Below are 27,828 nucleotides of genomic sequence, written 5' to 3'. Positions count from 1 at the left end.
TTATAAATGAAGAAAAGATAATATTAACATCCATGAGATGGAGGAAGAGATGAGCACAGGGGGCTAATAGATCACTGAGATTATATTATCTCTGTATTGTGTCCATGATAAAATTAAATCCTCTGTTTATATAAAATTCTTCACAACCTGAACCTTCCTATCTTTCGAAGATTATCATATGTTACTCTCCTCCACATACTCTACCGTTCATCCATACTGGTCTACTTGCCATGTCATCCACACATATAACACTTCATCTCCCATCTCCATACTTTTGTACTGGTTGTCCTCCATGCTCAGATGTTAACCTTCCTCATCCCAGCCTTTTAGAATCCCAGACTTTCTTCAACACTCAGTTCAAGCCTCAAATTCTGCAGGAGGTTTTTCTTAATTCTTCAATCTGCCAGGACTTCTCCTTTAAGGCTACCATGTATCACCTCTGTATCTACCTTGTCCACCCTATAAGCGTTATGTTAATCTTTCCCGTTATGATGTAAACTCTTCAATGTCATGGGCTGTTTTTTTTCCTTTTGTATTCCCAGTCCTTGGCATAGTGCCTGGCCCATAGTAAGCACTTAATAAATAATTGTTGATTAATTTGTTGAATATTAAAAATCTTTCCAACGAACGAATTTAATAGCAATTTCTTGCCAAAATTGTTCCTCCAGCAACAGAAGTTAAGTGAAATGCTGACTTTGGTGATAGAGGCAGAATTGTGTAACTATCAAACTATGTGAATGACAATCTATTTCTGTAAATTTTCTCCCAATATCCACATGCTCTCCACGAAGAAAACTGATCTGTTAGCTTTTCTCCCCCATACAAGTCTGGAAAACTGATTGTTACTTTTCCTCTCTTGTTTTCCAGGGTGCACGTGGTCCACAGGGAATTGATGGAGAGCCTGGAATTCCTGGCCAACCTGGTAATCCTGGACCCCCAGGACATCCATCACACCCAGGGCCAGATGGCATCAGCAGGGTATGTTGTATTTATAAGAAAGACTAACCATTTTTAAGTATATCTTTTCTTCATTACTTTGTTTATTAGAATTTTTCTTACTATGCTAGCTCATCACAGTATGGAGCTGATCCTTGGTTCTCGAGAGGCATTTGCTTTAATGGAGACTTGGGAGTCACAGGTCTGATATTTCCTAGCTGTGCTTAATCTCTGTGAGACTCACCTTCCTTTTCTATAGAATGGGAATAATGATACTTACACATTCTAAGTATTGCTACATCATATAAGTATTTCATGAGTCTTAAATGTGCACTATTATTATGATATAAGCAGTTTTCAAATTCTTGTATGTTCTACCAAGAAACAAAGGTTTCAAGTCCAGATGAACTTGTCTCTCTAAGGACCAGCCTGTTTAAAGTGGTACAGGCACATCACCAGAAAGTTGACCACTTGGTGCTAGATTTGGAGTCCACGGCATTTCCTAAGGACCATTTCCTGATCTATTTTGATGCAGGTGCTATCTATAATGATGACCATAGATCTTTTGAAGCATTAAGGCATTAGATTCTTTGTAAACTATGGTCCTTATAGGTATGATAATAAAAGCATGTGTTCAATTAAGCGAATTAAAAATTGTCATCAGGAATAACAAAGCATTTAACATAACATAAAAAAACACAGATTGCTGGCAAATACATCACAGAACATATCATGTTGCTATTGCCTCAAGTTCTTCCAGCTTTTTGGCCTTTTCCTAAAACTTGACTTCTAATATATCACATTCAACTTGGTTCTTCATTAGACTGAGGTCACTTACTATGGACTAATATGCATGAAGGTTAAGAATTTTCATCTTGTCTATCTTCCTCAAGAGCTAGAAGGGAATTATAAGTCTACATATCGTTTAAGTAAAAGGCGTGCTTTCATCAGAGTGAATGCAGATATACCTCCCTTACAGACTGTTGAGGAACTGGTGCTATAGGCAGTCAAACTGGCATCTGGATTTGCCTTTCACATTACTACACCTTGCCCTAAGATGCTTCCTCTCAGATTAGTTCTAGGCATAGCAACCCTTATAGTAACACCATAAGCCAAAGATAGGTTTCCTTGGTGTCCTCAGGAGAATCAGGTTAATCCATTACCATGTAGGAGATAGAAGATATTAGAAGAGGAGAGAGCAAATTCTATACCTAATTATCTTTTGCTTTCTTTTCCCCATTAAAAATAATGATGGAACTCAATTGTTGGCAGCGTATGCAGACTGATTTTTTTTAATCTTAGGGTTGGAGTTTGGAATATCATAAACCTGGAGATTTCATACAGCAGTTCATAGAAGAATTTGTCAGCATATGTGGAACAACCTGTCACATGGACCCCCTTGAGCACTGAAATGTGACTTTGAATAGAACTATGACTATAGAATCACCTTTAATGAGAATCCTTTTGTTTTCTTGGTGATTGTGAGCTTTGGCTCTTTACTTACTTTAAACATTTACATAAAACTGATCTTTTTTCTATTGACACCTAGGAGTCAATATAGCTGTGAAGGGAAAGAAAAATGCATTTCAGTGAAAACTTGACCAGATCAATTACCAGGCTCAAATTGTATTACAAAGAAAAGCTTTCAGTTCTTTGTTCTTGCAATGATTTTGGGAAGTGACGATTATGCACTTCGTTACAGTAACAAACTTGTTTTCACCTTTCATCAAACAAATCAAGCATTACTGGCCATTTCTAAGATGGTGAAAAGTAATATAATCCAAATTATTTTAACCTAAATTATGGATTACTCAATCCCCAGATTTTAGTAATATCTCATGAAGTCAGTCTAATGATAATATCTGTCAAAGGAAATGATACAACCAGTGTGTAGTAAGGTTATAGACATACAAAACTAGATATAATTGTCATCATTTAGACATGCTAAATACTTTTTCAGAAAAGCTGATGATCTCATTAAGTGCCAGACATTTGGACTAACTTCTGGGTCAACAGGCTAAACTGTATATTTTAAGAGCACTCTACTCTTATGGAAAGGAAAAAAAGATCATTTTCACAAACATCATCAAACCATGTAAATGACATATCAAATCCCCCATTTCTTGTGTTTTTAAGTTTAAAGGGTTCAAAAATGAGTTGCTCCTACAAAGGGACTTCGTAGAGATTTCCAGGGTGAATTTTCTTAACCAAAAAATAAAATCTGGAAATGTATGTGTTTTTTTTCTGTGAAGATAATATTAACTTTCTCACCTTTGCAGCCATTTTCAGCTCAGATGGCTGGCTTGGATGAAAAATCTGGACTTGGAAGTCAGATGGGACTGATGCCTGGCTCAGTGGTAAGTAACTATAGATAATTTAATTTCTTTTGGGGGGAAACATGTGAAAAGATAGACTCCACTAGATTAACTATCTAGTTAATAGATGACAATGTACAGGTGACAAATGTGGCTCCACAAATTGCAATACCAAGCTATGTACTGTAATTATCGGTGCTGTTGGTGGTTCTTTTTCATTAAAAAATTTTGTTTAAACTTATTATTTGTTTCCCCTTGTCCTTTCTGATCTCAATAACGAAAAATATATGATGCTGGCCAGGGTCAGACCTTGTTGAAATTTCAACACAAGTAAAGTTTGTCTTTGTAATCTTTGCACTTCAGTATTTCTACTCCACACTTTCCGTGGGTGAAAGACTTCCATTCCCTCAATGAAGCAGATCTACATGGGGACTGGGAATAAAGTAATCATTCTAATAGGCCATAAGAATTTAGAAGATAACGCCTCTGGCACTGAAACTCTGTGTCTCCACCAGAACCTAGATGTCATCTACATAAAATATTACCTGTGTAAATATGAGCATCTTATCTCCCAGCCGCCTTCATTTCCTTATCTATTAAATTATGTAGTTGAGCTAAATGTTTTTCAAAAGAACATTCCAATTCTAAATCCTTTAATCTAAGTTCCCATAGGCACTTAATAAATTTATTTTTTTGTCAGTGATGATATTTTCCAAAATTCCAACTACGTCTGTGATGAATGAATGAATGATTTATTAGCTGCATACTCTGTGCAAAGTATTATGCTAAGAGATGGGGAAAGAAGTAAAAAGGCAAGGCAGCCCTCCTCTCAAGGAGCTCATATTCTTTTTTTTTAAATTAAATTTATTTTTTATTATTGGTTTATGATGCTCAGTTCCACAAATTTTTGAGTTCCAAATTTTCTCCCCCTCCCTTACCCCCTAAGATGGCATGTAATCCTATATAGGTTCTACATATACCTTCACATTAAACTTATTTACACAATAGTCAGGTTGTAAAGAATTATGACCAATGGAATGAATCATGAGAAAGAAGAAACAAATCCAAAAAAGAAAGGGAAAAAAAGAGAGAGCAAATAGTTTGCTTCAATCTGCATTCAGACTCTGTAATTCTTTCTCTGGATGTAGATAGCTTTTTCCATCATGAGTCTTTTGGAGCTGTCTTTGAACCTTGTATTGCTGAGAAGAGCCAAGTCTATCAAAGTTACTCATCACAGATACTGTGTGTCTGTAATTGTGTATAGTGTTCTCCTGGTTCAGCTCCCCTCACTCAGCATCAGATCACGTAAGTTTTTCCAGGTTATTATGAAGTCTGTCTGCTCCTCATTTCTTATAGCACAATAGTATTCTATTACATTCATATACCACCACTTGTTTAGCCATTGCCCAATTGATGGGCATCCTCTTGATTTCCAATTCTTTGCCACTATAAAAAGAGCTACTATAAACATTTTTGTACATACAGATCCATTTCCCACTTGTGTGATCTCTTTGGGACACAGCCCTAGAAGTGGTATTGCTGGGTCAAAGGAAGAAGCTCATATTCTAATGGATGTGAGCATTCCATTCAATTCAAGTTTATTCAATAAACATTAATGAAGTACCTACTATATGCTAGGCATTGTGCCAGACAGTGTAGATGCAAAGACAAACACAAGGGCATCCCTGACTTCTTGGACCATATGCCTTATTGGGGAGAGGGAGGAATCAAGACTTGCTCTGATACATTTTCTATATCTGTTTGGAAGAATTTTGGGATAGAGCTCTGCTGTATTTCTCTCTGACATCTTGTCTATACCTCCCCCTTTTTTTTGAAAGTAGCCTTGATTTTCTTTTTGCTGAGGGAGAGGAGTGGAGGGAGACCATTCCTATGATGTTATTGGAGTTTTCCACTGAGGAACTCTGTCGAATGCAGATTGGTACTTATCCTGTAATTTAGAATCTTAGACACTTGGAGCACTATGGGGCTAAGTGACTTATCTAAGGTCACATAGCCATTTTATGTCAGAATTAGTACTCAAATCCAAGACTCCCTGGCTCTGAAGTCAGCTCCCTTTTTATGTCAAGTTGCTTTATTATTGGTCATGGCAAGTGACTACTCCAAATGGGAGCAATAGTATATTTAAATATACAATTTTAAATATTTAATTGCTTTAAATTAAGGCTAGCTTAAATTTAAATATTACTTTATATTTTAATTACAAAGATTGAATCATACACATATATAGGAAAAAATGTATAACTTTTTATTGGCGACAATACAGAATGACATTAAAAGCATCAAGTCATGCAAAGTTAATCTACCCATATAATCCTAAAACAAATGATTGATTTGGTCAAATGAAATACATATTAAATTTAGGGTAACTACTCAATAAAATAACAGGTTATTTTGTTGTCATGATGCCAAAATATGTAGTTTGGGGGATATTATATTGCCCATAGAGGGTCTTTTGATTCTATTTTTGGATATTGGCCATTTAAAAATAATTATAATAGAAACAACCATCACCATGACCCTTTCAAAGTCCAAAGTATTATTGTTGTTGGGAGAGTGTTGGGGAGGAGGAGTCACTGAGACAATAGCAATGCCAGCCAAGATGATGGGCAGTGGGAAGTTTTTGTTCCCTAAGACCTCTGCTATGTCAATAAAGGCCTGACAGGAATCTCAAAGTATGGAATGCCCTTGGATTTGTTGAATATAACTGAAAGTTGACTGTCTCAGGATGGAGCTTATGAAATGACTAAGACTCAAAATTGGAATCAAACAGCTCTCCAGGGGTGGCATCCACATGAACTCAACCAATATGTTGACAAAGGAGTTTTGGACAAATGATTGAATAATGTCGACTTGTTTGTGTAAATGGAGGAGTTTTTGATGATAATACAGTATTAAGGCAATGTCACCAGAAATTACATAAGGGTCATCATTATGTAGTCTGGATTTAGTGATCAACATAGATTATATAAGGAAATGATGGAGATTGTGCCAAATCACTGTAATCTATTAAAAAGCATCTTGTACCCAATACCTAGCAAAATATGACCTAGCCCTGATTAAAATTATACATCAGAAACTCACTATTTTTAAAGAATTTTACATGTGACAGCTTCACCTCCTAAAAATGGAGATCTCAAAATACCCTGAAAAAATACAACCAGTAAGCTGGATTACATTCAGGCCATTATCATAGACTAAACTGTTGCCTATAATTGGTCAGACATAGTGTGAATTCCTAAAAACTTAAGAGCAGTATTTTAACAGGTTGCCGTCATCAATACTAATAATCTCCAAGCTACATGAAATGAAAACCTTGAAAATATGGGCAAGTAGATGAAAATCATATAACAAAACACTACCAGGATAGTGCCTTGTCCCAGGACTATTTCAATCTGAATTCCATCCAAAAGACAATGATGACCAAATAATAGTAGTAGTAATAATAGAAATATTGATAATAATAAATTATAGTGCTTTTGTCCAGCTACAAAAGCTGTTATTTTATTCACCTGTGTAGGAGTTCATGAAATTTTAATTATGAAAGAATAATAGAAGATTAGAAAATTGTCCTGGGAGTGTTTCTATTTGAACACCATCAAATTAAATAAGAATGTTTTTTTAAAATAATAATAATGATGATAATTGTTATTGTAATTAGAAGGTGACCCTAGGTTCTCAATGGATATGCCAGTAGAGCTCAAGTTCTGGTAGATAGGTTCTACCATTCTAAAGGTGTTTCAAACTATGTTTCCAGTGACAGACTGTATCTTCTTTTTGAGGACAAGCCTAGCTAAATAAAAAGTGCATGGTCTCTAGATGATCCACCTGTTCATCAATTAAAAACTATTTTTAAAGTCCCTACCATATTCCAGATACATACTGGGTGGTGGATTCAAAGTCAAAAAATGAAAGTCCCTGACCTCAAGGAGCTTATGTTCTATCAGGGTAGAAAATAGGTCAAACATGAGTATATACAAAAATATTAAAAAATGATTGCAAACTAATTTTGCAGGGGAAGTCCTAATAAATTGGAATATTAGGAATAGTTTCATGATGAATTCTTTGGTTTTTGATGGTGGTATTGGGTATTAATTAGTGTGAAGGTAGCTAGGTGGTCCAGCGCATAGAACACTATTTTGCAAAGTGCTTTCCTGACAACAACCCTGTAAAGTAGGTGCTGAATATCTAGATTTTAATTCCATCACGTTACCCACTCTGTGCTATTGTTCTAGTGATACTACTATAGCACTGCAAATCATGAAACCTCACAAAGATGAGGAGAATCAAAATTTGGGGTCAATCAAAGGGCAATGGATGCATAGATAGATAGATAGATAGATACAGATAGATATAGGTAGATGATGGTTATAAATTACTGGGCTGCCAAATAATACCTTCTAAGTAATACCTTATATTCAAAAATTTAATAAAATATATTATCTTAATGAGTGACTGGAAAACAAAATGGGTTGGTTATGCAACAAGTATTAGGTAGGGGTAATTGATGATTAGCCCTTTAGTTTAAGTGGTCCATATAAATGTGAAAGGACCTACAATAAGACCCCTAACATAATAGGTTTCCCTGTTGAGGATTTATGGGAGGCCATAGATGAGAGTCACACAGGATGGGAAAATACAAGTAATTTCTGATCTGCATTGATGCAGAAAGTATCTATATTGGTGAGATCTCAGATCCAGTGAAGAACCCTCATCACCACCGTCATTATTACTAAACATTTACGTTAGAAAGTGTTACTTTGATCTTCATGTCATATTTAAAAGTTCTTTGAGAAAAAGAGAATTATCCAAACACCGATATTAAGTTCTTGCAGGCAATAACATAAGCTTTGTAATGATCCAAGTCAGTCCCTTGAATTTATTGATTTAAACCACAAAATCATTATCCATATCGTAGTTGAAGAACTGAATAGGCAAGATGTCAGGAACTACTTTCCGCATGCCAAGATGATTTTTTGAAAAAGAACAAAACAAAACAACAAAAAAAAAACTTTTGATGTTTATTTTAGCTGAACTGGCCTGTAGCTATGCAAGTCGCCCAGTATCAAATATATTGGTTGTATGAGGACATACTATTCATTTTTCTTCATGACACTGATGATATATGTAGAAATCATCCAAAATGTTACCCTGAAGTTTTCATTCCTCCCAAATTCTTGGCCCTCTGTTTTTGTGTCTTGCTAATTTAATCCTGCCTTTCTTTCTTTAACTTCACTGTAGACCTGAGATCTGTCCACAAGGGAAGTGTCAAGTTGTCATAGTCATTGACAATCTAAGCCTTATTCTTTCAACCTTAAGCTGGAATTATTTGAATGTATTTAAGACAACTGTTATAAGGAATAATGGAATGTTACCTTTTGTTTGTTATAGGGTCCAGTGGGACCAAGGGGGCCTCAAGGATTACAAGGAAAACAAGTACGTCATTCTGACTTTTACAGACCATAAAAATATTGTGAACAAAATGTAGTTGTTTATATGGTGTGGTCAAATTTCAGTAGAAATTTAGTTTTATTTTTTAATGTCACATTTTTTATGTCACATTTTATAACTTTCAGAAACTTAGAAAAATGTATATTGGGGTCTATCATTAATTTCAATTATGTGACTCACCTCTGTTCCCTTGAGGTCCAGAAACTTTCTACCATAATATAATAACTTGTTACAAATTCTCCTGAATTTGTTTTGCCAGTTTTGAAGCCCAGAAATGAGGAAAGGTCTTCCCCATAGTAAAAGAAGTTTCTTTCTAAGGATGGGAGGATTGGGAATGAACCTGTAATTTCATTGGTATAGGGAGCTTAGAGTGAAGAACCCTCTACCAGTGGAGGTCAGCATCTTCTTTGCAACATTCAGTGTTGAAAAGTTGCTTAGCGCATTGATAGATTAATTTACTTGACCAGGATAACAAAGCCAGAATGTATCAAAAATGGGACTCCAACCTGAGCCTTCCTAGCTTTGAAGATGATTCTTTATTCACTGTGCCATGTTATCCTTCAACATAGTAGGACATATTGGAATAGTCTCTATTATGAGAGATTCTGAGAACAGAGCAGATATTCCTATTCCTTTTCGAATTGGGTGCCTTTACTTTTGTTTTTCTGACACCCCATATACCCCAATCCTATAGTGTCATACATTTCATTTTAAACTAAAGGTAAACTAAAAAGTTTAGGGTTGAACATTTTAGGCGAGTTTTTGGAATAAGTGAAGATATCCTGGAATATCTCAAAATTCTGGATTAGGAATCTTCCCTAAAGGGTCTGCTGTTCTAGAAGAACAGACTCTTTATTTCTACAATTCACCAGTTATTTAATTTGCCAATAGCTCAATAGTGTGAAACTTATGTGATTTCAGTAATGATGTAACTGACTTTCTAAAATCTTCCTTATAACCATTTGAACTTCAATGCTCTTGGGTAGGAGAAAATGCTTTATTTCTAGTCTCTCATTTGTTTTCCTGTTTATGTTTTAATTTTAGGGTGGTGTTGGCCCCACAGGCCCTCCAGGTGAACCTGGTGAACCAGGCCCAATGGTAATGTCAAGTAAGCATGTATAGCCGGTTACACAAACACATTAAAATTTAAAGTATTTTAGGAATACAATAAATCCAATCTCTAATGTAGCAAGATATTAAAACTCAAATTTGGTGGACTTTACTGTACTTGGAATATACCTGTGCTTTCCCTCTGTTTTTGCATAGGGCTAAAGTGTTTTGAATGTTTCCATTGGTCATCCCTAAACAATTTTCATTTTAAAAGTCTCTTTTCTACTCAGTCATAGAGCATATTATCTAAGGGCTATAAGAGATTTAGAAAATTAGTAATTCTGGTAATTATCTTTGGTATTATTGTTTTGTAATATCAAAATATCTATTTCCCAAGGATGTTTTAAAAATTGTTTTCACTGACATCTTAAAATTTTCTGTCAGGGTCCAGTTGGTGCCCGCGGCCCAGAGGGACCTCCTGGGAAACCTGGTGAAGATGTAAGCTGAGTTTTGACCTTTTGCTTAGTAATTTTGAAATGGAATGAAATAGTATGTTGGTCTGAGAATTTTATTATTTTCTTATTTTTCTCTTGACTTAGTCCAAACTAAATATTGTAAATGCAATCTAGCTGGTGAATTCAGGATGGTGCATTTTCAAAGTCTACTAGCACATTCTTTTATCTATGAATATGACATAGTCAGGAAGAGCAAACTTCATTATTTTCCACATAGGAAAGGGACACAATTTCTTTAGACTGTCATCAATTCATGAACTTTCAAGTGAGATATTGAAATTTTGATATATGCCCAATGTAGTAGCCTTTTAAAAAATCCTTTTTTTCTGTACTTCATTTTGAACTTTGTATCAGTATGGAATAGGTAAGGTTTACTCATGATGAAGACAATGATTTATTCAATAGGATTGTTAATTAAATCCATTATGCCGACTTTTTACTATAAGAATGCATGGTTGGAGAATAGGGTGGGACCAGGAATCACCTTTTTCTTATTCTATTTTTGGCTGTGCCACAGAATAATGATGTAGTTGTAGGCCTCAGAGACCTGCTATCTCCCTCTGTAATGAAGGGAAAAAGTTTCCTTTTCAAATAGATTTTCTGAGCTTTACTTAGCAAATATAGTTTTTTAAGATAAATTATGAAATTTATAAACAAAATAAATGTAATTATAGCAAAGAGGTAGTTAAAATAGTCCTTAGGTGCTTTGTGTCACCAGAAAAGAGATGGCCATTACTTCACTAAATCATATTTATCATTTTTACATGAAGACTGACAAAAATAGGATAGTCATATTCCTAAGAAGAAATTTTATTGCTCGCATGCAGAATGTTTAGTATCTACCCAATAAGGAGAAATTATTTTAATTTTTATTGTTTTCTTTGTTTTAAATGCAAAGGGTGAACCAGGTAGAAATGGAAATCCTGGTGAAGTGGGATTTTCAGGATCTCCGGTAAGTTTGTTCTGCTGTATAGAAATTGCATAAAGGTACTGCAAAATACAAATACTGCTAAAAAAAAACCCAAACCAAAACAAATAATCATCTATAGCAGCATGTTTAAAACTACATCTATCCCACCTACCCACAAAATAGTTTTTATCTCTGGTTGATGGAAAAGTGTTGGGGGTGTTTTTACAACTTACTGAACCTTATTATGACCCCATATAACAAAGAGAAACACATAATTTAGAAATGGAAGGGATCTTAGCGACTACATCTTTAAAACTTCATTTTGGGTCTGCATTTGTCACCTGAAAACTATTGAGATTCAAAGCTAATCTGCAACTATAAAACCAGTTTCCTAGCTTCCCCCTTCCTCCCCTCAATGTCCTTCTGGCCATCCCTCCTCCGACTCTGACCTTCCCCCCAAATCCCCAAGCAAAAACTCAGGCCAGGCCTGGATGTAAATACAGAGAAAAATCAGAAGGCTTAATCACTAGCACAGATGGACATTTCAAAGAGTCAAAGGATTAAAGTCTTTTTAGAGGTCTCCAATCTTCCACTAGGCCACATTCTTTAGCTCATCCACCGTGTGGCCGTACTAGAGGGAGGAAATGTGTTTTGCCAGCATATCCCAGATGCACGCCATAAGTGCAAAAGAACAGACCGTATTTGGAGGATGATGACAGTCTTGGGTCAAATTGGAATGAGAACTTTTTGTTAAGGCTTGTACATCTGGTACATTTTCCTCCTATGTTAGGGGATCTGTAATCCCTTAATGTAATGAGAATTTCTCTTTAAGAACATAAAATTGGAAAGGTTAACTGGCGCTGAGGCATTCAGTTCTATAATTTTCCTTCAAGCCTAGAAGGGCATTTATCTAAGGTACTAGGTTAGTATGGAAGGGAAGCAATTTTTTCCCAAGGTAGGGGAGAGTATAGGATAGAGCACTTTGAAGTCCTCTGTTCCAAGTGAAAGGAGAATTCCTCTACATAGCGGTGTAGAAGCGTAAATAGCGAATTTTAGAATTGGACACAATAACTATTTTATAGCACCTTAACATATGCACAGTGCGCTTTGCTCACCCCAACTCTGTGAGATAATTAATACAATATTAGTCCCAAATAGCAGATGAGCAAGTTTCTCTCAGAGAGGTTAAGCAACTTACCCTTATGGTCACCCAAATAGTAAATATCTGAGCCAAAGTTTAAATCCTCATGTCTACACTCTAAGTAGGCTAACCCATAGGCTAACCCAATTTGCTTCTCCTGCTGTATATAGTATGGTGGTGAAGTGCATTGTCTTGTCTACTTATCTGGGTTTTAAAAAGATTGTGTCTTGGTAATCAGAGGTTTTTCTTCTGCCAGTAGCCATGGAGAATCATTTCTTTCACCTTCTTAAGCCCAACAAGTTGGAAGACTTCTTGCAAGTTAGATAATTCACCTCAAAATGAATCTAAAGAATGAGAGAAAGCTACGCAATCATGCCAACAAATTATTTCTATGAATAAAGAAAATCTGATCCAGAAGAAAATTTAAAGTTTAGAGCATATTTGAAAAAAATCTTTAAATATTTTGCTTAGCAATTTTCTACTTCTATTACTGTCAGTCAAATAAAATTCAACTAATAATTAAAAACTCCCTGGTTACAAAAGGCAAAAATGAAACTATACCTGCCCTCAAAAAGCTTATATTCTATTGAGGCTTCAAAATGAAGACTGTTAAGGAAATGCCAGATAATATGATGGAGAAATAACAACTTTGTTATATTTGCTGAGAAAGGAAGGTTTTCCCATGATCGAGTAAAGTATTAGGTAGTTTTATTACTAAATTTATTGTGCCGCTATAAAAATTCCTGTTATCCATTCCGTTTTCCACTCTTCTTTCCTATTAATTTGAAACTTTTATAGATGTATATATAAATTTATGCACATAGAAAATACATAATATACATATACAAATATAATAAAAAGATCCCTAAAATCATCAGTGCCCTAAAACTTTTCTTTAATCTACCACATTTTCATTGACCTTTAATAACTATTCTATTGCCATTTCTCTAATCATCCTGATCTCTTCTTTCTTCTCACTAGTAAGAAAGTAATAGGAATATGAAATATTTGTATAGAATAGAAATATTTGTACAGAAATATATAAATATATTTTTTCCTCTATACAAACACAGATTTCCATGAGAAATAAACAAAACATTACTATCTGGAAGGATTTTAAATTCTTTTAAATTCTGCTACAGTATTTTTCAAAATTTAATATAATTTCTTTTAAATATAAAAAGCAATAAGTTTGTGCTCATTTTCATGACAGCTTGTGGTTAATAATTACTGTGGTATCATTGTCTCTATGTTTTGAAATATTGAAAAATGGATAATTTACAATATTCTATATCATAGACAAATCTAACTTTCCATTTCCAACAGATTATTACCTCCTATGCTAACCTAAAGATTATGTAGGTGAATTTTGGCTAATGAAATGCTTTATTAATATCTTATTTGTAGCACTATAACAGATACCTACTTTAAAATATACCTAAGAATGTTTATCTCTTTCTAACTAAAGTCTCTTTTTCCATCTCTCTCCCTTTCTTTTTCTTCTTCTCTCCTTCCCTCTCTTTCTTTCATTTTTTCTTTCTAGGGGGCACGAGGCTTTCCTGGTGCTCCTGGTTTTCCTGGCCTAAAGGGACACAGAGTAAGTGTAAATTCTATTTGTTCTCCTTTTTTTTTTTGTAGTGTGACATGCTTTGTTTAGATTGTGTGTGAATGAGAATGGGGTGGGGTAGGTAGATGGCAGGGTCACTAGTCTCAAAAATGCCTTTATTTATCTATAGTTTCATTATTCCTCCAAGGTTACTGAAATCACTGTGACTTTTCATTGAATCGTCATTCAAAAATCAAGATTCTTGAGAGGATTAAACTTTCAGAGTCTTGCTAGAGCTCTCAAACAAGGCCTATGATCAGTGAGGATTATTATATGAAGCAAATTGTGTGTAGCCGTCATTTATTCACTCAACTAACACCCATTTATTTCTCCTTCTATATGTACTGGGCCTGAAGGGGATACAAAGACAGTTAAGTCATACTTTTATGGAGCTTGCAACTTAGTAGGGAGGGTAGTTACAGATTATGTGTGTGTATTTACTTAGGATGAAAAATGCTACAGATTGAAACATGTTATTTTTCACTTTCTTCATTTTTCTTGCTATTTTTTTTTGCAATGTGGCTAATACAGAAATGTCTTGCATGAAAAATAGAAACCATTTAAAAAGAATTTCATTTTAAGAAATATCCAGACACCATAATTCATTAAAAAGGGCATTTATGTGAGTTTTCTTACTTTGGGTTTTTTTTTTAAATCTTTTCTGAAAATAATTAAGATCTGTATATATTTGTGTTTTTTTTCCCAGGGACACAAAGGTCTTGAAGGCCCTAAAGGAGAAGTTGGCGCTACAGGTGCCAAGGTAATTTCCTGGTATGATAACAGAATCGGGCAAAGAGCACCTCCTCATTTAGGTGCTAGAGATGGTTAGAGATTTGTACATCGCTTCACCTGTTCTGTGGTAGAACAGCTGGTTACCTGCCTACTTCTTATGCTCTCACTGTACCAACGTCTGTGAACTCGGGAATCTGCTAATATTTGATGTATACATGTGTGGACCCTAGTGCTGGTAGGGCAAACACTTTTTCCTAGCCATATGGTGCTCTTAAAAGTGACAAAATGCAGAAATTTAGCTGGAACCATGAGAAATAATGGAAAACTGAGGTATTGGATCTGGTTATTTTGGCACCCGTTTTTGTCCCACTTCCACGCCCCTTTTCTACCTTTGAGTTTTCTAACTTCTTCCCTCACTTCTGGTAACAGGGAAGGGAGAGGTTATTATTCAAGTGTAGACTTTTACTATGTAGAATAGAGCAGGCAATAGGGCTTCGTATTTTATTGCTTTGACTGCTATAATGCTCTTTGAGATATTACATTCCTGATGGTCATAGCTCTCTGTGGTTTGGTCTTTGTTGATCTCAGGAAGTTGTTAGCTTTTTTTTTCTTTCCTAACAAGTTAATGAAGAGAGGCATTATGTTATAATAGGTAAGGAAACTATCTGGTTTTAAATCCTGCCACTGATGTATATTACTGTATATATTTCAGAGAAGGTGGCCATTTGCATAGAGAAATTCCCCATCAGGAGTTCCCTAATACAAAAAACTTATAGGTTCAGTCCTTATCCTTAAGTTCATGTGTCTCTGTGTTAAGATTTCACAAGGTTAGTTAGATTGCCCAACTTCACTTTAAACTGACAAATACTTCGTGAGTCAAATTTCAATTGCATTTTGAGAACTACAGAAAACAAATTCTAGGCCTGGCATTGAAAATGTACAATGTGGTTTGCCCGGGTGATAGCATCAACCACAGCCTTGCCATAATATAATTTTCCTATTTCCTTTTAGGGTGAAGCTGGCCCTACAGGTGCTATGGGTGCAATGGGTCCTCTGGTGGGTATCATTCTAGATCCTTATAATATTTTTGCATTTAGGAGTATACATAAAAGAGTGATCAATGAAAACTATTAATTCACTAGATGTTGTCAAGATAACCTTTTTATTCCTGAGGAAATTAAATCTACCAGGATACCTTCTGTAAATATTGAGTACAGGAGTGCATTTATAGGTGATTGCTTTTTAGGATTCTCAAGGATAGAGGGAACCGGAAGTATTGAAATACATGGCTGGTAGGTGAGGAATAGCCTTTAATTAATGATCATGCTATAAAATGTTAAAAATAAAAATCTACAGTCACTCCATTTAAAGTGAGGGGAATAGATTAGTGATATATAGGTTCACTTTTAGCTCTAAAATTGTATGAATCTATTAACTTTCACTGCTGTAATTAGCAGAATTTAAATGGCAATGAAAAAATGACCATTCTTTCTCCTGAGTTATTGAATATGACCATTTGCATTATTTAATGCTTTTTTTTCTTTCTAAGTCCAAAATTGTTTTTTGCTTTTTTTTGAGACTGTGCCTTTCTAGCTCACCCAGGCTGGTCTCATGGTCTAATCCCATTATTGATCGGTGTGGAAGCTTTGACTTCTTTGTGTTTGAGCTGCTGTGTTTCCAACCAGGGCCAGTTTACCTCTTCTTATGCAGCCTGGTGGTCCAGCCCCTCCTGGGGTCTCATCCTACTGGTGCTGAACTTAGTCCTACTGTAGCTCAGAACTCCTGGGTTGTAGTGATCTATTAGCTTCAGCTTCCCCAGTTGCAGGGATTGCTGGTATTAGCCATCACACACCTGGATTTCTTTCTTTCTTTTTATGGTTGAGGTATTCTATTAGATTTTATTGGGTGAAATGACACTGAAATGAGAAATAATTACTGCTTTTTAAAAACTTGACAGGGTCCTAGAGGAATGCCAGGAGAGAGAGGGAGGCTTGGTCCCCAAGGTGCCCCTGTAAGTATTCCTGTCTTTCTTTAGTACTGCTTATAGATTTTCTTTGTCTTTATTTATTTGAGTTACTTTTCCTTTAATAGAACGTGTGTGCATGTTTATGTGTGTATACACACACATAGAAAAAAAAACCTGAGGCCCAGTTTGATTTACAAATGCATCCGCACATATTTGTTTTTATGTTTGTGTTTATATATACATACAACATAATATATGCACATAACACTTCTATACAATATATTATATACAATACATATACACAACACATATGTAATATTTATACATGCACGTATACATACATATATGCACACAATAGGAACATACATGCACATATGCACTACATATTATATATAATACATACAGCATATATGTAATTATATTTATATATATGCACACATACACACATAACCCAATCAGGCCTCAGATTTTTTGATATGCCAATTAACAAAGCAAGATTATTAATTTAATGGGAAAATGATTGAAGAAAATTTTTCTAGAGAAATGTGTAGTACAGATATAGACAAGTATGTTTCCTTTGTTGGCCAAAAATTACCCAAATATCATTTACAAATTCTTAACTACTGCCATCAGTTGACTATAGGACCATTTTTTACATAGTTTAGAGAAAAGGTGGGTTTGAAATCAATGAATCCTTCAGACCCTGGATCTCCTTTTTCCCCTGACATCAAGAGATAGAGTAGGAGAGAAATTCTCCCTGCATTTCCATGAAAACATTTTTATGACCCAGGCTTAGTTCATATTAGCAGCAAATCTGATTAAATGAAGAATCTATTTCAAAAGGTAATTTTTGAGACAAAAATTTGTTTTCAGTGGAACTAAAATGCAGTTAGTTGGTTTGGTGGTATTCTTTATGGTGGTATAAGAGGCAACAACTTGGAGTTACTTTAAAAATTCCATTGTGGCCTGCCAGATACAGAAATCATTTCGGTGATTTGCTATTTTATCCTGCTTTGAATGATATATTGGTATTTGAATGGTACTGAACTGTATATTTTTATCATAAAAAATTTTGGAATAGATTTGATTTTTCCAAAAAGGAGCTAGGTTTTAGCAGTTTCTAGTCTAATATGAGAAGAAAGTGTGTTGGATTTAGACTCAGAAATGCTTCTCTGGGCCTCAGTTCTTAATCTCATCCCTCATGCGAAAATGAGCGAGTTGAACTAGATGGCTTCCAAAGTCTCTTATACCAGTAAAAACGATGACTCTATGAAGAGCACAAACCTTTGGCACACGTCCATTTCAGAATTTCTCATCCTATATTCTCGATCTGTTCTTAGACCAAAATATAGGTTTTGTAATAATGATAACTAACATTTATAAGGCACTTACTTATGTGCCAAACACTTTACAATTATTACATCATTTGATCATCGTAACCACCCTGGCAGGTATGTGCTGTCATCATCTCCACTTTATGGGTGAGGAAACTGAGACAAACAGAGGTTAAGTGTCACACAAGGTCACACAGCTGGTGTGTGTCTGGGATTTGAACTCAGCCACCTAGCTGTCTCAATTAAGAATTAGTTTGAATACAGTATAAGTGCTAAAATCTAAATGCAAATCCCAATGAATGTCAGTCATAATAAAGAGTTATGTTTCATTTTTATATGGGTTTAAGAAACAGTGTGAATCCTCTTGGGAGTTAAGGAAATGCGGTGATTCTGTGAAAGTTTTTGCCCTTAATAAATATGATATAGGTCAAACTAAGTTCAGCTTGAGAGCTGAATTTTGATTCCAATCATTTTTTGGACCAGTTTCTTAAACTTTTGAATATATACAATTCAAGGAGTTTCTAAACTGACTTTTGTTTAGGAAGGATTAAGTGTTGTACAAGTCTTTTAGGATGAAAGATATGCATTTTCATAAAGCCTTACGTTCTACTTTTCCAAAATATATATTTTAACTATTCATAAAAGTTCTCAGATTCTTGTTTTGAATTGAATATGAAGTTATTTTTCTCTTCTCCAAAAATGAATAGAAAAACATACTAACATGTAAAGTCAAGATGGTATGAAAAAAGAAAAATGGACAATTAGAATTGGCTTTATCACTAAGATACCCTTAGGAGAATAAAATTTATTTGTTCCTCAGTTATTTCATCTGTATAAAAAAGACCTTAAATCTGCTGAGTTAATTTGGCTATTAAGAAGAACGAGGGATTCATATTTATTGAGGCCTTTGAGCTTACTGGGTAGAAGGAGTTTTGCTAGAGTACAAAGAATTATTAAGCTCTCTTTCACTCCCTTTCATTTTCTCAACCTTTAACAATTATACATGATTTTACAATTATAGTCATTCCTATCGTATCACCGAGGAATTTTATGGATATTAAATTCTTGAGATTAGACTTTGATTTTTATTCATATTATTTTTTTAGCAAAATTAAATCTTTATTCTTTAAGAGAAAATAGTTATATACATGAAAATTAAAAAAGAAAATGTGTGAATATTCATTAAGTGTCTTACCACAGAGGATATAATCTTTTCTACTGTGTATTGTCCTTGCTTAGGGACAACGTGGTGCCCATGGAATGCCTGGAAAACCTGGACCAATGGTGAGCTATGTTTCTCTCCATTTCCTTCATTGTGGTTCTTCTTTGTAGTACTGAAAATACTATCCTGATTTTCTCCAGGGAATTTCGTATTGTCCTACAAATTATCATCTATAATTATGAAACTGAAAAGCAATCTCATGACTTCTTGTGGAGATTTCTTATATTCTAATTAACTGTCAATAAACTATATTTATATCTTATTCATTGAGGGAAGAAGCTATTATTTCTATTAGGGGAATAAGAGATTCATAGCCAGAATTGCATTAGAGACAGCTTGAACTGGCAAGCCAATTGTTAAATTTTCATTGTAAGCATTTGCATTTCAGAAATTGGTAATCACTACAAATCAAGAGTAGATTTATTGTTCTATTAATTGTTTAGACTTAAGAAATTGTTAATAATGCAGTTAAAACTTAATAGTGTGCATACAGATATTACCTACCTGCTCAAGGTGGATTGTTGGATATTTACCAGCACACCTCAGTACTGCTCAACAAATATTGCTTGAACTCAGAAAATGAAGTCATCACTAGATGGTGTCCTGATGACTGTAAGACAATAATAATAATAACTGGCATTTGCACAGCATTTTAAGGTTTGCAAAATGTTTTGTTTCCATTATTTCATTTGATATTCACAACACCTCTGTTTATAGCTTCGGCAGAGAGTTTCATAATCCCCTTACAAATCACCAACCACCTTGGAATTTTCTTTCTCTTATAGAATATAACTTACGTGTTTATGCAAATTAATTCCTTAAATAATTAATATCTATTAATTAATTCCTAGGCAAGTTTTAGATGCCTGAAGCTTAGAGGTCTCCCAAGAAACTAACCCAAGAAAATGACTGCCTTGATTGAATAGCTCTACGAGTAAGAATGCTTGGGTGATTTAGGTGTAGTTGCCATATTCCTATAGAGCCATTTTATCTTGTTATTTGTGAGATTAAGTGAATTTTTCTCTCCAAAGATGCCTCTCACAAGAGCACAGAAACTAATCTCACCACTCTCTCTCATGCCTCACCTCCTGTCCCTATCAGCTTTCTTTTCTCCCCATCTACTCTTTCTCTTAAGACTTTCTTGTTTATGCTGAGGATTTAAAATGTTTGTTTTTGCTTCTGTAATGTAGCCTCATTCTCAGGCTTCTACCTATCCAGATATAGGTTTATAGTTTGTGTTTCCCTATGGAACTTAGGTTGCATAAATGACTTTTGCTTCTTACTTTACCTAAAAAAATAGAGAAAAATGTTTATTATTTTATACAAAGTGGAGAGGTCTCAGGGAGTTTGGTTACACAGCAAGGTATCTCTCCAAGCTTTGCTCATGTGAATGAGGAAGGAGGCTAAGTTTTTTGCATATGCATATATATGCATGTATATTGGGAATTAAGGTGGGACTTTTTTTTTTTTACTGCTTTCCCTTTTGGAGCACTGAAGTAATCAAGTGCCTTTGATAAGCCTGGCCTTTGTTTCTTTGGTTAAATTAGTGAGTCTTTGATGACCTGCTTAAGAAAGAAGAACGCCTAGTTCATATAGGTTTGAGTCACATGGTTGTGATGCCTGAAGAAATGTCACATGGTTTTGAGTTGCATGGTTGTGATCCCCTTTGACTCTGAACAGGCTATATAAACTCAGAGGTAGGCGCTTTGTTTGGGGCTCTTACTCACTGGAAGAGTGTTGTGTGATTTCACCAGATGAGACTCTGGGTAGCTATTGTTAAGGAGCTCCTTGGCTTTGAAAAGACCCAGATATTGGTGCTTCTCTAGTAATTATGTATTGCTATGGATAGACTTGTTTGTGTTATTTGCTCTGTTTATATAATGTATGTTTGTAATTTCTATTTGTATTCTCTCTGAAGTTCAGGGTTCTGGCTTTTCCCCCTGAACTAAGTGAGTGATATATGTATGTTTGATTAAAGTGAGATTGTAAACCCCTTGAAGTTGTTTTCCTTAGAAAAGCAGATCAAAGAACTTGGGCTGGCAGCCCTTCTATGTGCTGGCGTTATTGGCCTTAAACAGCCACAGTAGCAGCAAGCCACATTGTTGTTACAGCATACATATTATATGTCTAGATATATATACAAATTATATAAAATACACATATATGTACACATACATTCATCCAGATTTGTATATGGATATATATACCTAAAACATATGTGTGTGTGTATATATATATACACACATATAAAATATACATACATATATATATATATATATATATATATATATATATATATATATACACAGAAACACATATATGCACACACCACAGATGATCACGATTAATCCAGATATAGAAGGTTGGACTATATGTATATTGTCTTATAGATATAAATGACATCTATATTGGCAAAATGAAAAAGTACCCAGGGGTAGTTGTTTTCTATAAGATATTTGAGTTAAAGATAAGAGCTTTTTCTTCCTCACACTATCTGATGGTTCAGGGTTAAATATAACATAAGGGTCAGAATACAATTTTTTTCTCCGATGAAAAATGTTAGTTGAAGTGTTACATGCTTATGTAGAAGCCTTCCTTGAAATGAGAAGCTGTATTTGGTGTGTTTGTCTTTCTAACTCACTAAATCAAGATGTAGGTTTTCATAAATACAATTCAATGACCTATTGCAATAATACTGTAAGAACTGAGCTTAAGGTCATTGGCAGAAATGTTCTTCTAAATTAATAGTTTATGGAACAGATTGTTCTTGTTGACTCAGTGAGCAGAAGTTTCATTACATAAAACATTATTTTTTGTGGTAATGTGATTGTGTCAAGCGGCACAAAAGAGTGTGCCACGCCAACGTAATACCAAGGAAAGAAAATCTTTAAGGAAGAGCATTGTAGTGAATATCCATGACCCCTATGTGCCACTGTTTAAAGACTCTAAAAATATTTAACATGTACTAAATAAATTTTTATGTATATTAAGTCTAGAACATGACAGTATTTGAGACTAATTGTCCAATAGTTAATCCTTCCTCACTGTTTCTAACAAGAGCAACCAAAATAGAGGGAACAAAGACATGACCTAAAACCTTTTTTACTCACTTCAGTTCTGTTGAATGAAATTCAATATGTCTAAAGAACAATATATCGTTCATGTTTTTTTTCCCCTTAAGCACTAACTCAGCCTTTAAATAGAGGATTCTAGACTGCGTATGAAGGTATGAAGACAGAAGGGACCTCTCTGTCTGTCTTCATGTCTGTCTATTTAACTGTTCATTTGCCTTATTTTATCCCTACAACAATTTTATGAATTGAGGAAATAAAAGGTTTAGGAGAATCAAGCGACTTGCCCATGGTCACATAGCTAGTAAGTGTCAGAGACAGAAGTTGGTATTTGAAAATAGGTCCCTTCTCATTTTAGATTGAGCACTGCTTCCAGTCCTAGAATAGTCTCTGTGCGCATGTGTACACATAAGCCTTAAATTGCCTCTAAATGCCAGCTATCATTGTCCCTACATTATCCAATATGAAATTGAAATTGGTAACAGTGAGCTTATCAGTCCCCCAAGTTATGTCTGTGAGAGCCAGCTAATCGTATTGGTAGCATCAATCTAGTGATTTGAGCTCCATTCTCAATATGATAGTCAAATTTTAAGTATACCATAACTGTGGAAAGATCAACAGAACAGGTTGATATCAACTGTATTACCTAATGCTTAGATGACATTTCTGGAGCAATTATGAAACACTGAGATACTATTTTAAATACCTTTGACTTTTGATGTCCTACCCTTAATGTTATCTGCCACAAATGATAGTGTTTCAACTGGAAAACTACAAAGCCATAATCCTTAATTTCTTGTTTTGCATCTTTTAATTCCTTCCATCATTGTAGAAATGAAAGTTATATATTACCAGTGAGAACAAAGTTTAAGGCAAAAAGCAAGAAAGTGAACTATTATATGTTAACAATGTGTCAGAAGTGGGGGGAGTCCATGTGAAGATTCTCAAAAGTGTAACAATATATAATAATTATGTAAATAACTAATCACTCTTTTTTTTTAGGGTCCACTTGGAATAACTGGCTCTGCTGGATTTCCAGGAAATCCTGGAATGAAGGTTAGAAGACTTTTAAATATTTAGTTCTATATTACTGATTTATTCTAAAAGGAAATGTGTCATTTTATTAATAATTTAGTATAACTTAAGAAAGAATCCATATAATTTTCATTGGCCACTGTGTTGCTGCATAAGTAAAGGAGGTAGAGAAAAAGGAATTGAATAAAAATATAATTAAAGGGGAGTTGAGTATGATTTTGTAATTCTATAACTATAATCTACATTGTGTGGTATCAGCTTATCTGGTGAATTTGGATTATAGCTCCAGGCAGCTGAGACAGCTGAAATGAATATCAGTTTTAATTTGAATTGGAAATATGTACTTGTTACTTTGTCTGGGATTAATAAAGAGCACAGTGACCTTAAAAATGGGAATTTTAAATCAATTTAAGTTCATCAAGGAGCTGTTTTCTCATGCAAGGCTGGCTTTTTCTCCCACTACCCACCCATATTTAATGGTCTTTATTTTTTTTTTTAAGTATACAAAGGAGGGGACTTGGCTCTATAAGTAGGCATGGATTAAAATGTTCCTCCAGAATGATTTCCATTTGTTGTGAGTCATTATTTATTCATTTCTCCCATTAGTTTGGATGATGTACACAAGGATTATGATCCAGAAGGATGTTAAGATGTTGCCGAACTTAGTAAATATAATCAGAAAACAGCTGCAACACTTCATTTTTGAGTAACAGTAGATCGGGATTATTTCCACATACTTAGTTTTCCCTTGGCAATATGTTCCATTATCTACGGGGGGCCCTTGGCTTGCACACATAAAAGGCTGCTATACATAAAATACATGCAATTTACATCACCATTCAGAAAACTGGTCCTAAACAGAAAGGAAAACCTCTTTTAATTATGACAATCTCTGCCACATATTTTCTAAAATGTGTGTCAAGAGAATATTACACTTGAGCAAGGGTGGGGTACCTGCAGCCTTGAGGCCATATACAAAGTCAAAAGTGGTTGCATGTGAGAAGTGTGTGTGTGAGAAATTAAAGGCATTAGGAATTTTCCTTTGTAAGGAATGAAGCATAAGCTTCAGGGATTGTTACTTTAATGCTCTGAAAAATCTTTGTGACTTGAGAGAGGTGGGTATATCCCTCCCCAATCAGATCCCAAATTCTCCATGCCTTGGTAATTTTTGCAAATTGCTCCGTTCAACAACAAAAGCAAAAATCCCTCACCTGGAGGCCATCATGTTTTAATGAACCTTTAGAAACTTAGGTTAGTCCTTGGTAATAGTTGAAAAATAGTTCACTTTTGGATCCATGCTTTCAGCTTGGTAGAAAGCAATTTGCACTTTTAGTATTATATTCTATCTACCTATCTATCTGTCTATCTATCTACCTACCTACCTGTCTATCTATCTATCTATCTATCTATCTATCTATCTATCTATCTGTCTGTCTGTCTGTCTGTCTGTCTATCTATCATCTATCTACCTATCAAAGAAGCCAGAAACATGTTCAAGTGACTTGCAATGATAAGACATTAAAATAAGGTTTTAGTAGAAAAATAGAGGATTAAGCAAGCAAAAAAAATATTCCCAACTCATTGGGTCTTTCTAAAATTAATTTTTAAATTTAAAATTAATTAAAATTAATTTTGTCAAATGTAAATTAAAATTTTAAAAAGAGAAAATCAGGTCTACATGCATTAGAGAAAAATTGGTTAAATGAAGTCATTCTTATTTGAAATAAGAAATGACCTTGGAAACTCTGTGATGATCTTAAATATTTATTCAAGTTTTTAGGTAAATAAAAAACTGGATCAGATCCAAGGAAACCTCCTTACTCACTAGTGAGTCATGACCTAATTCTGCACCTGGTCAGCCTCTGTACCTCTCTGCATTGGCTCTCTGCTGCTAATTATTTAGCTCCAACACTTGCCTGAAGAATTAATCCCTAACTCTCCAGTCAGTCCCTCATTTCCTTGGCCTTCCCATCCATTCCTTGCTAAGGCCTAGCCTTGGATTTCTCTACCATCTACCTCCTCTATTCCTGTTCACATGCCTGATAATGAGGTAGTCCTTCTCTTTGCCAAGGTCAATCCCTCACATGTACCCTCCTGTTTTCTTCCATCTTATTGCATCTTCGGTCAACCCTCCCAATATTCAACCTCTCTCTAGCAATGGGTTCCTGCCTTACAACATTCTAACATCTTTAAACTCCCAATCTTTAAAAAGATTTCAATAGGCATTACATTCCTGAAGCTATCCTCCTATTTCTTTCCTATCTTACTCTGTCAGTCTCCTAGAGATAGCTTTCTACACTCTGCTTCCATTACCTCTACTCTCACTCTTCCACCCTTTGCAATCTAGCTTCTGACCTCATTCATTACTTGGCTAAAACTCTTCTCTCCAAAGGGAGCAGTGATCCCTCAATTGCCAAATATGATTGCGTTTTCTCAGTTTTCATCCTAATTACCCACTAAGCTACATTGACACTCAACCAACTTCTCCTGTTGGGTATTCTCTCCTCTCTGGAATTTTATAATACTACTTTCTTCTGGTTCTTTTCTTGCTTTTCTGACAGCTCCTCCTTAGTCTTCTTGCTAGCTAATTATCTATATCATGCACTTTGACTGTGGGTAATCATGAAGGATTTAATTATCATTTCTATGCACATGACTAATAGATCTATGGGTCCAATCTCTCCCTGGAACTTCAAGCCCCACATTACCAACTACATAGTACATCTTTAAAACTGGATGTTCTAGAGACATTTCAAATTTAACATATCCAAAGTAGAACTTCTTATCTTGCCCTTGTCCTCCAAACACACTTCTTTCAAACCTTATTTCTGTTGACTCCTTTACCTTCCTTCCTGTTTCTCAGGCAGGTAACCTCAATGGCATCTTCACTTTCTCTCACCTCCTATAGCGAGTCAGTTGCCAAAACATTTTTACCTACATGAAAATCTCTCCTGTCTGACTCATCTCTACTTACACAGAAACAATTTTGATTTCAACCTCTTGGCACCTCTCATGTAGACTGTTGCACTGGCCCCCTAACTGATCTCCCTGCCTTAAGATTTTTCTCATCCTGTCTCTCCTCCACACATCTGCCAAAGTGATTTTCCTTAAGCAGAGATATGACTATTATCATTATTCCCTCCCTTATTCAAGAAATTCCAGTGAATCTGCCTCACAGATAAAAATATAAATCCCTCTGTTTATCTTTGAAAGCCCTTTACAATATTTAGCCAAGGTATCTTTTAGCCTTATTGGATAATTCTTTAATACTTTTTAGTACTTTTTGATCCAGCCTTCTCTCTGTTTCATATAATGGATACTCTACCTCCATTTGTATTCTTTTGTCCATCTCCCTGAATGTATTCCCTCCTTACCCTTTGCTTTACAGAATCCATATCTTCCTTTAAGATAAAACTAAAGTACTGTCTTTTAAAAATCCCTTCCTGATCTCTACGCTAAGTCACTGTTCCTTCCCTCTCTAGCTAGTATTGAACTTCCTTGTTATTTATTTGCATTTATTCTCTTTATTCTGTAAATGCATATATATATTTAATACACAGATATATGTATGTAATACATATGTATATGTTTTGGTACGTTAGCATGTAAGATCCTTGAGAGTAGAGATTAATTTTTTTATATATTTCCAATACCTAGCAGAGCATGCTACATACAGTAGTCACTTAATAAATGCTTTTTCATTTGCTGATTGAACCCAACTCTGCTAGATAGTTCTTGGCTTCACTCTTAGCCACGCCTTCGGCATGGACCTTTCCACTAAATTTTGACAAACATTTTTATGGGCCTGCTGCATACAAAGTACTGTGATAGGCGCAGGGGAATGTAAAAATAAATGTCATAGACCTGGACCTAAGTGAACTGATAATCTAATAGCAGGTAATAATATGTATACATACAAAAAGGGAGAGTGTGATAATTGTCAAGGAAAGGCTTAGATAAAGTGCTATGAAATTTTTGAGAAAAAACATAATTTTAAGTTGTGTATTTGAGTATGTGTCTATAAGTTTGTATATTTGTATAATGCTCTTTGGATATCCTTACAAGATTTTAAGCTCCTTGAGGGCAGGGGCAATGATTTAACTAAACCTTGCATTTCTTCTAAAGCTTTGTTTAGTGCTTTACAAACACTGGGTATTCATATAATGTATATTGTATTATATTCTATTATACTATTTTCTGCTAAGGAAGTACTTCATAGATGTCTAAATCATTTGATGAGGATTTGGGCATGGGGAGAGTAGCTTAAGTAAACCCCTTTGGTATGACTGAATATGATCATATCAAAGACAAATTCATCTCTCGAGTGTTTTACAATGTGTAGTATGAGGATATGTGTGTGTGTGTGTGTGTGTGTGTGTGTATAAATAAAACTTTAGCTAAATTCTAGCACTGAGAATATGCCTGTCAGGGATCAATGGCATTCATTCATTCATCATGAAAACAAACAAAAATTATTTACTATGTAATTTTGTAAAACTTTATTGTGGATACTGTGGGACATAAAA

General features: G+C 34.8%; 1 protein-coding gene across 1 annotated transcript in view; it reads left to right on the top strand.

Moving 5' to 3' along the window:
- COL5A2 (collagen type V alpha 2 chain) overlaps nucleotides 1-27,828 on the top strand; it is a 193,237-nt gene that overhangs the window by 114,232 nt on the left and 51,177 nt on the right. Inside the window, exons 7-18 of the mRNA XM_036745945.1 lie at nucleotides 868-978; nucleotides 3,216-3,293; nucleotides 8,661-8,705; nucleotides 9,765-9,818; nucleotides 10,215-10,268; nucleotides 11,184-11,237; nucleotides 13,880-13,933; nucleotides 14,649-14,702; nucleotides 15,686-15,730; nucleotides 16,632-16,685; nucleotides 19,214-19,258; nucleotides 23,270-23,323. Coding sequence (XP_036601840.1) covers nucleotides 868-978; nucleotides 3,216-3,293; nucleotides 8,661-8,705; nucleotides 9,765-9,818; nucleotides 10,215-10,268; nucleotides 11,184-11,237; nucleotides 13,880-13,933; nucleotides 14,649-14,702; nucleotides 15,686-15,730; nucleotides 16,632-16,685; nucleotides 19,214-19,258; nucleotides 23,270-23,323 — 702 coding nt within the window. The remainder of the gene's footprint in view (nucleotides 1-867; nucleotides 979-3,215; nucleotides 3,294-8,660; nucleotides 8,706-9,764; nucleotides 9,819-10,214; nucleotides 10,269-11,183; nucleotides 11,238-13,879; nucleotides 13,934-14,648; nucleotides 14,703-15,685; nucleotides 15,731-16,631; nucleotides 16,686-19,213; nucleotides 19,259-23,269; nucleotides 23,324-27,828) is intronic.

This window comes from Trichosurus vulpecula, chromosome 2 (assembly GCF_011100635.1).
Source record: "Trichosurus vulpecula isolate mTriVul1 chromosome 2, mTriVul1.pri, whole genome shotgun sequence".
Taxonomy (NCBI): Eukaryota; Metazoa; Chordata; class Mammalia; order Diprotodontia; family Phalangeridae; genus Trichosurus; species Trichosurus vulpecula.
This window is presented reverse-complemented; position numbering and strand designations above follow the sequence as displayed.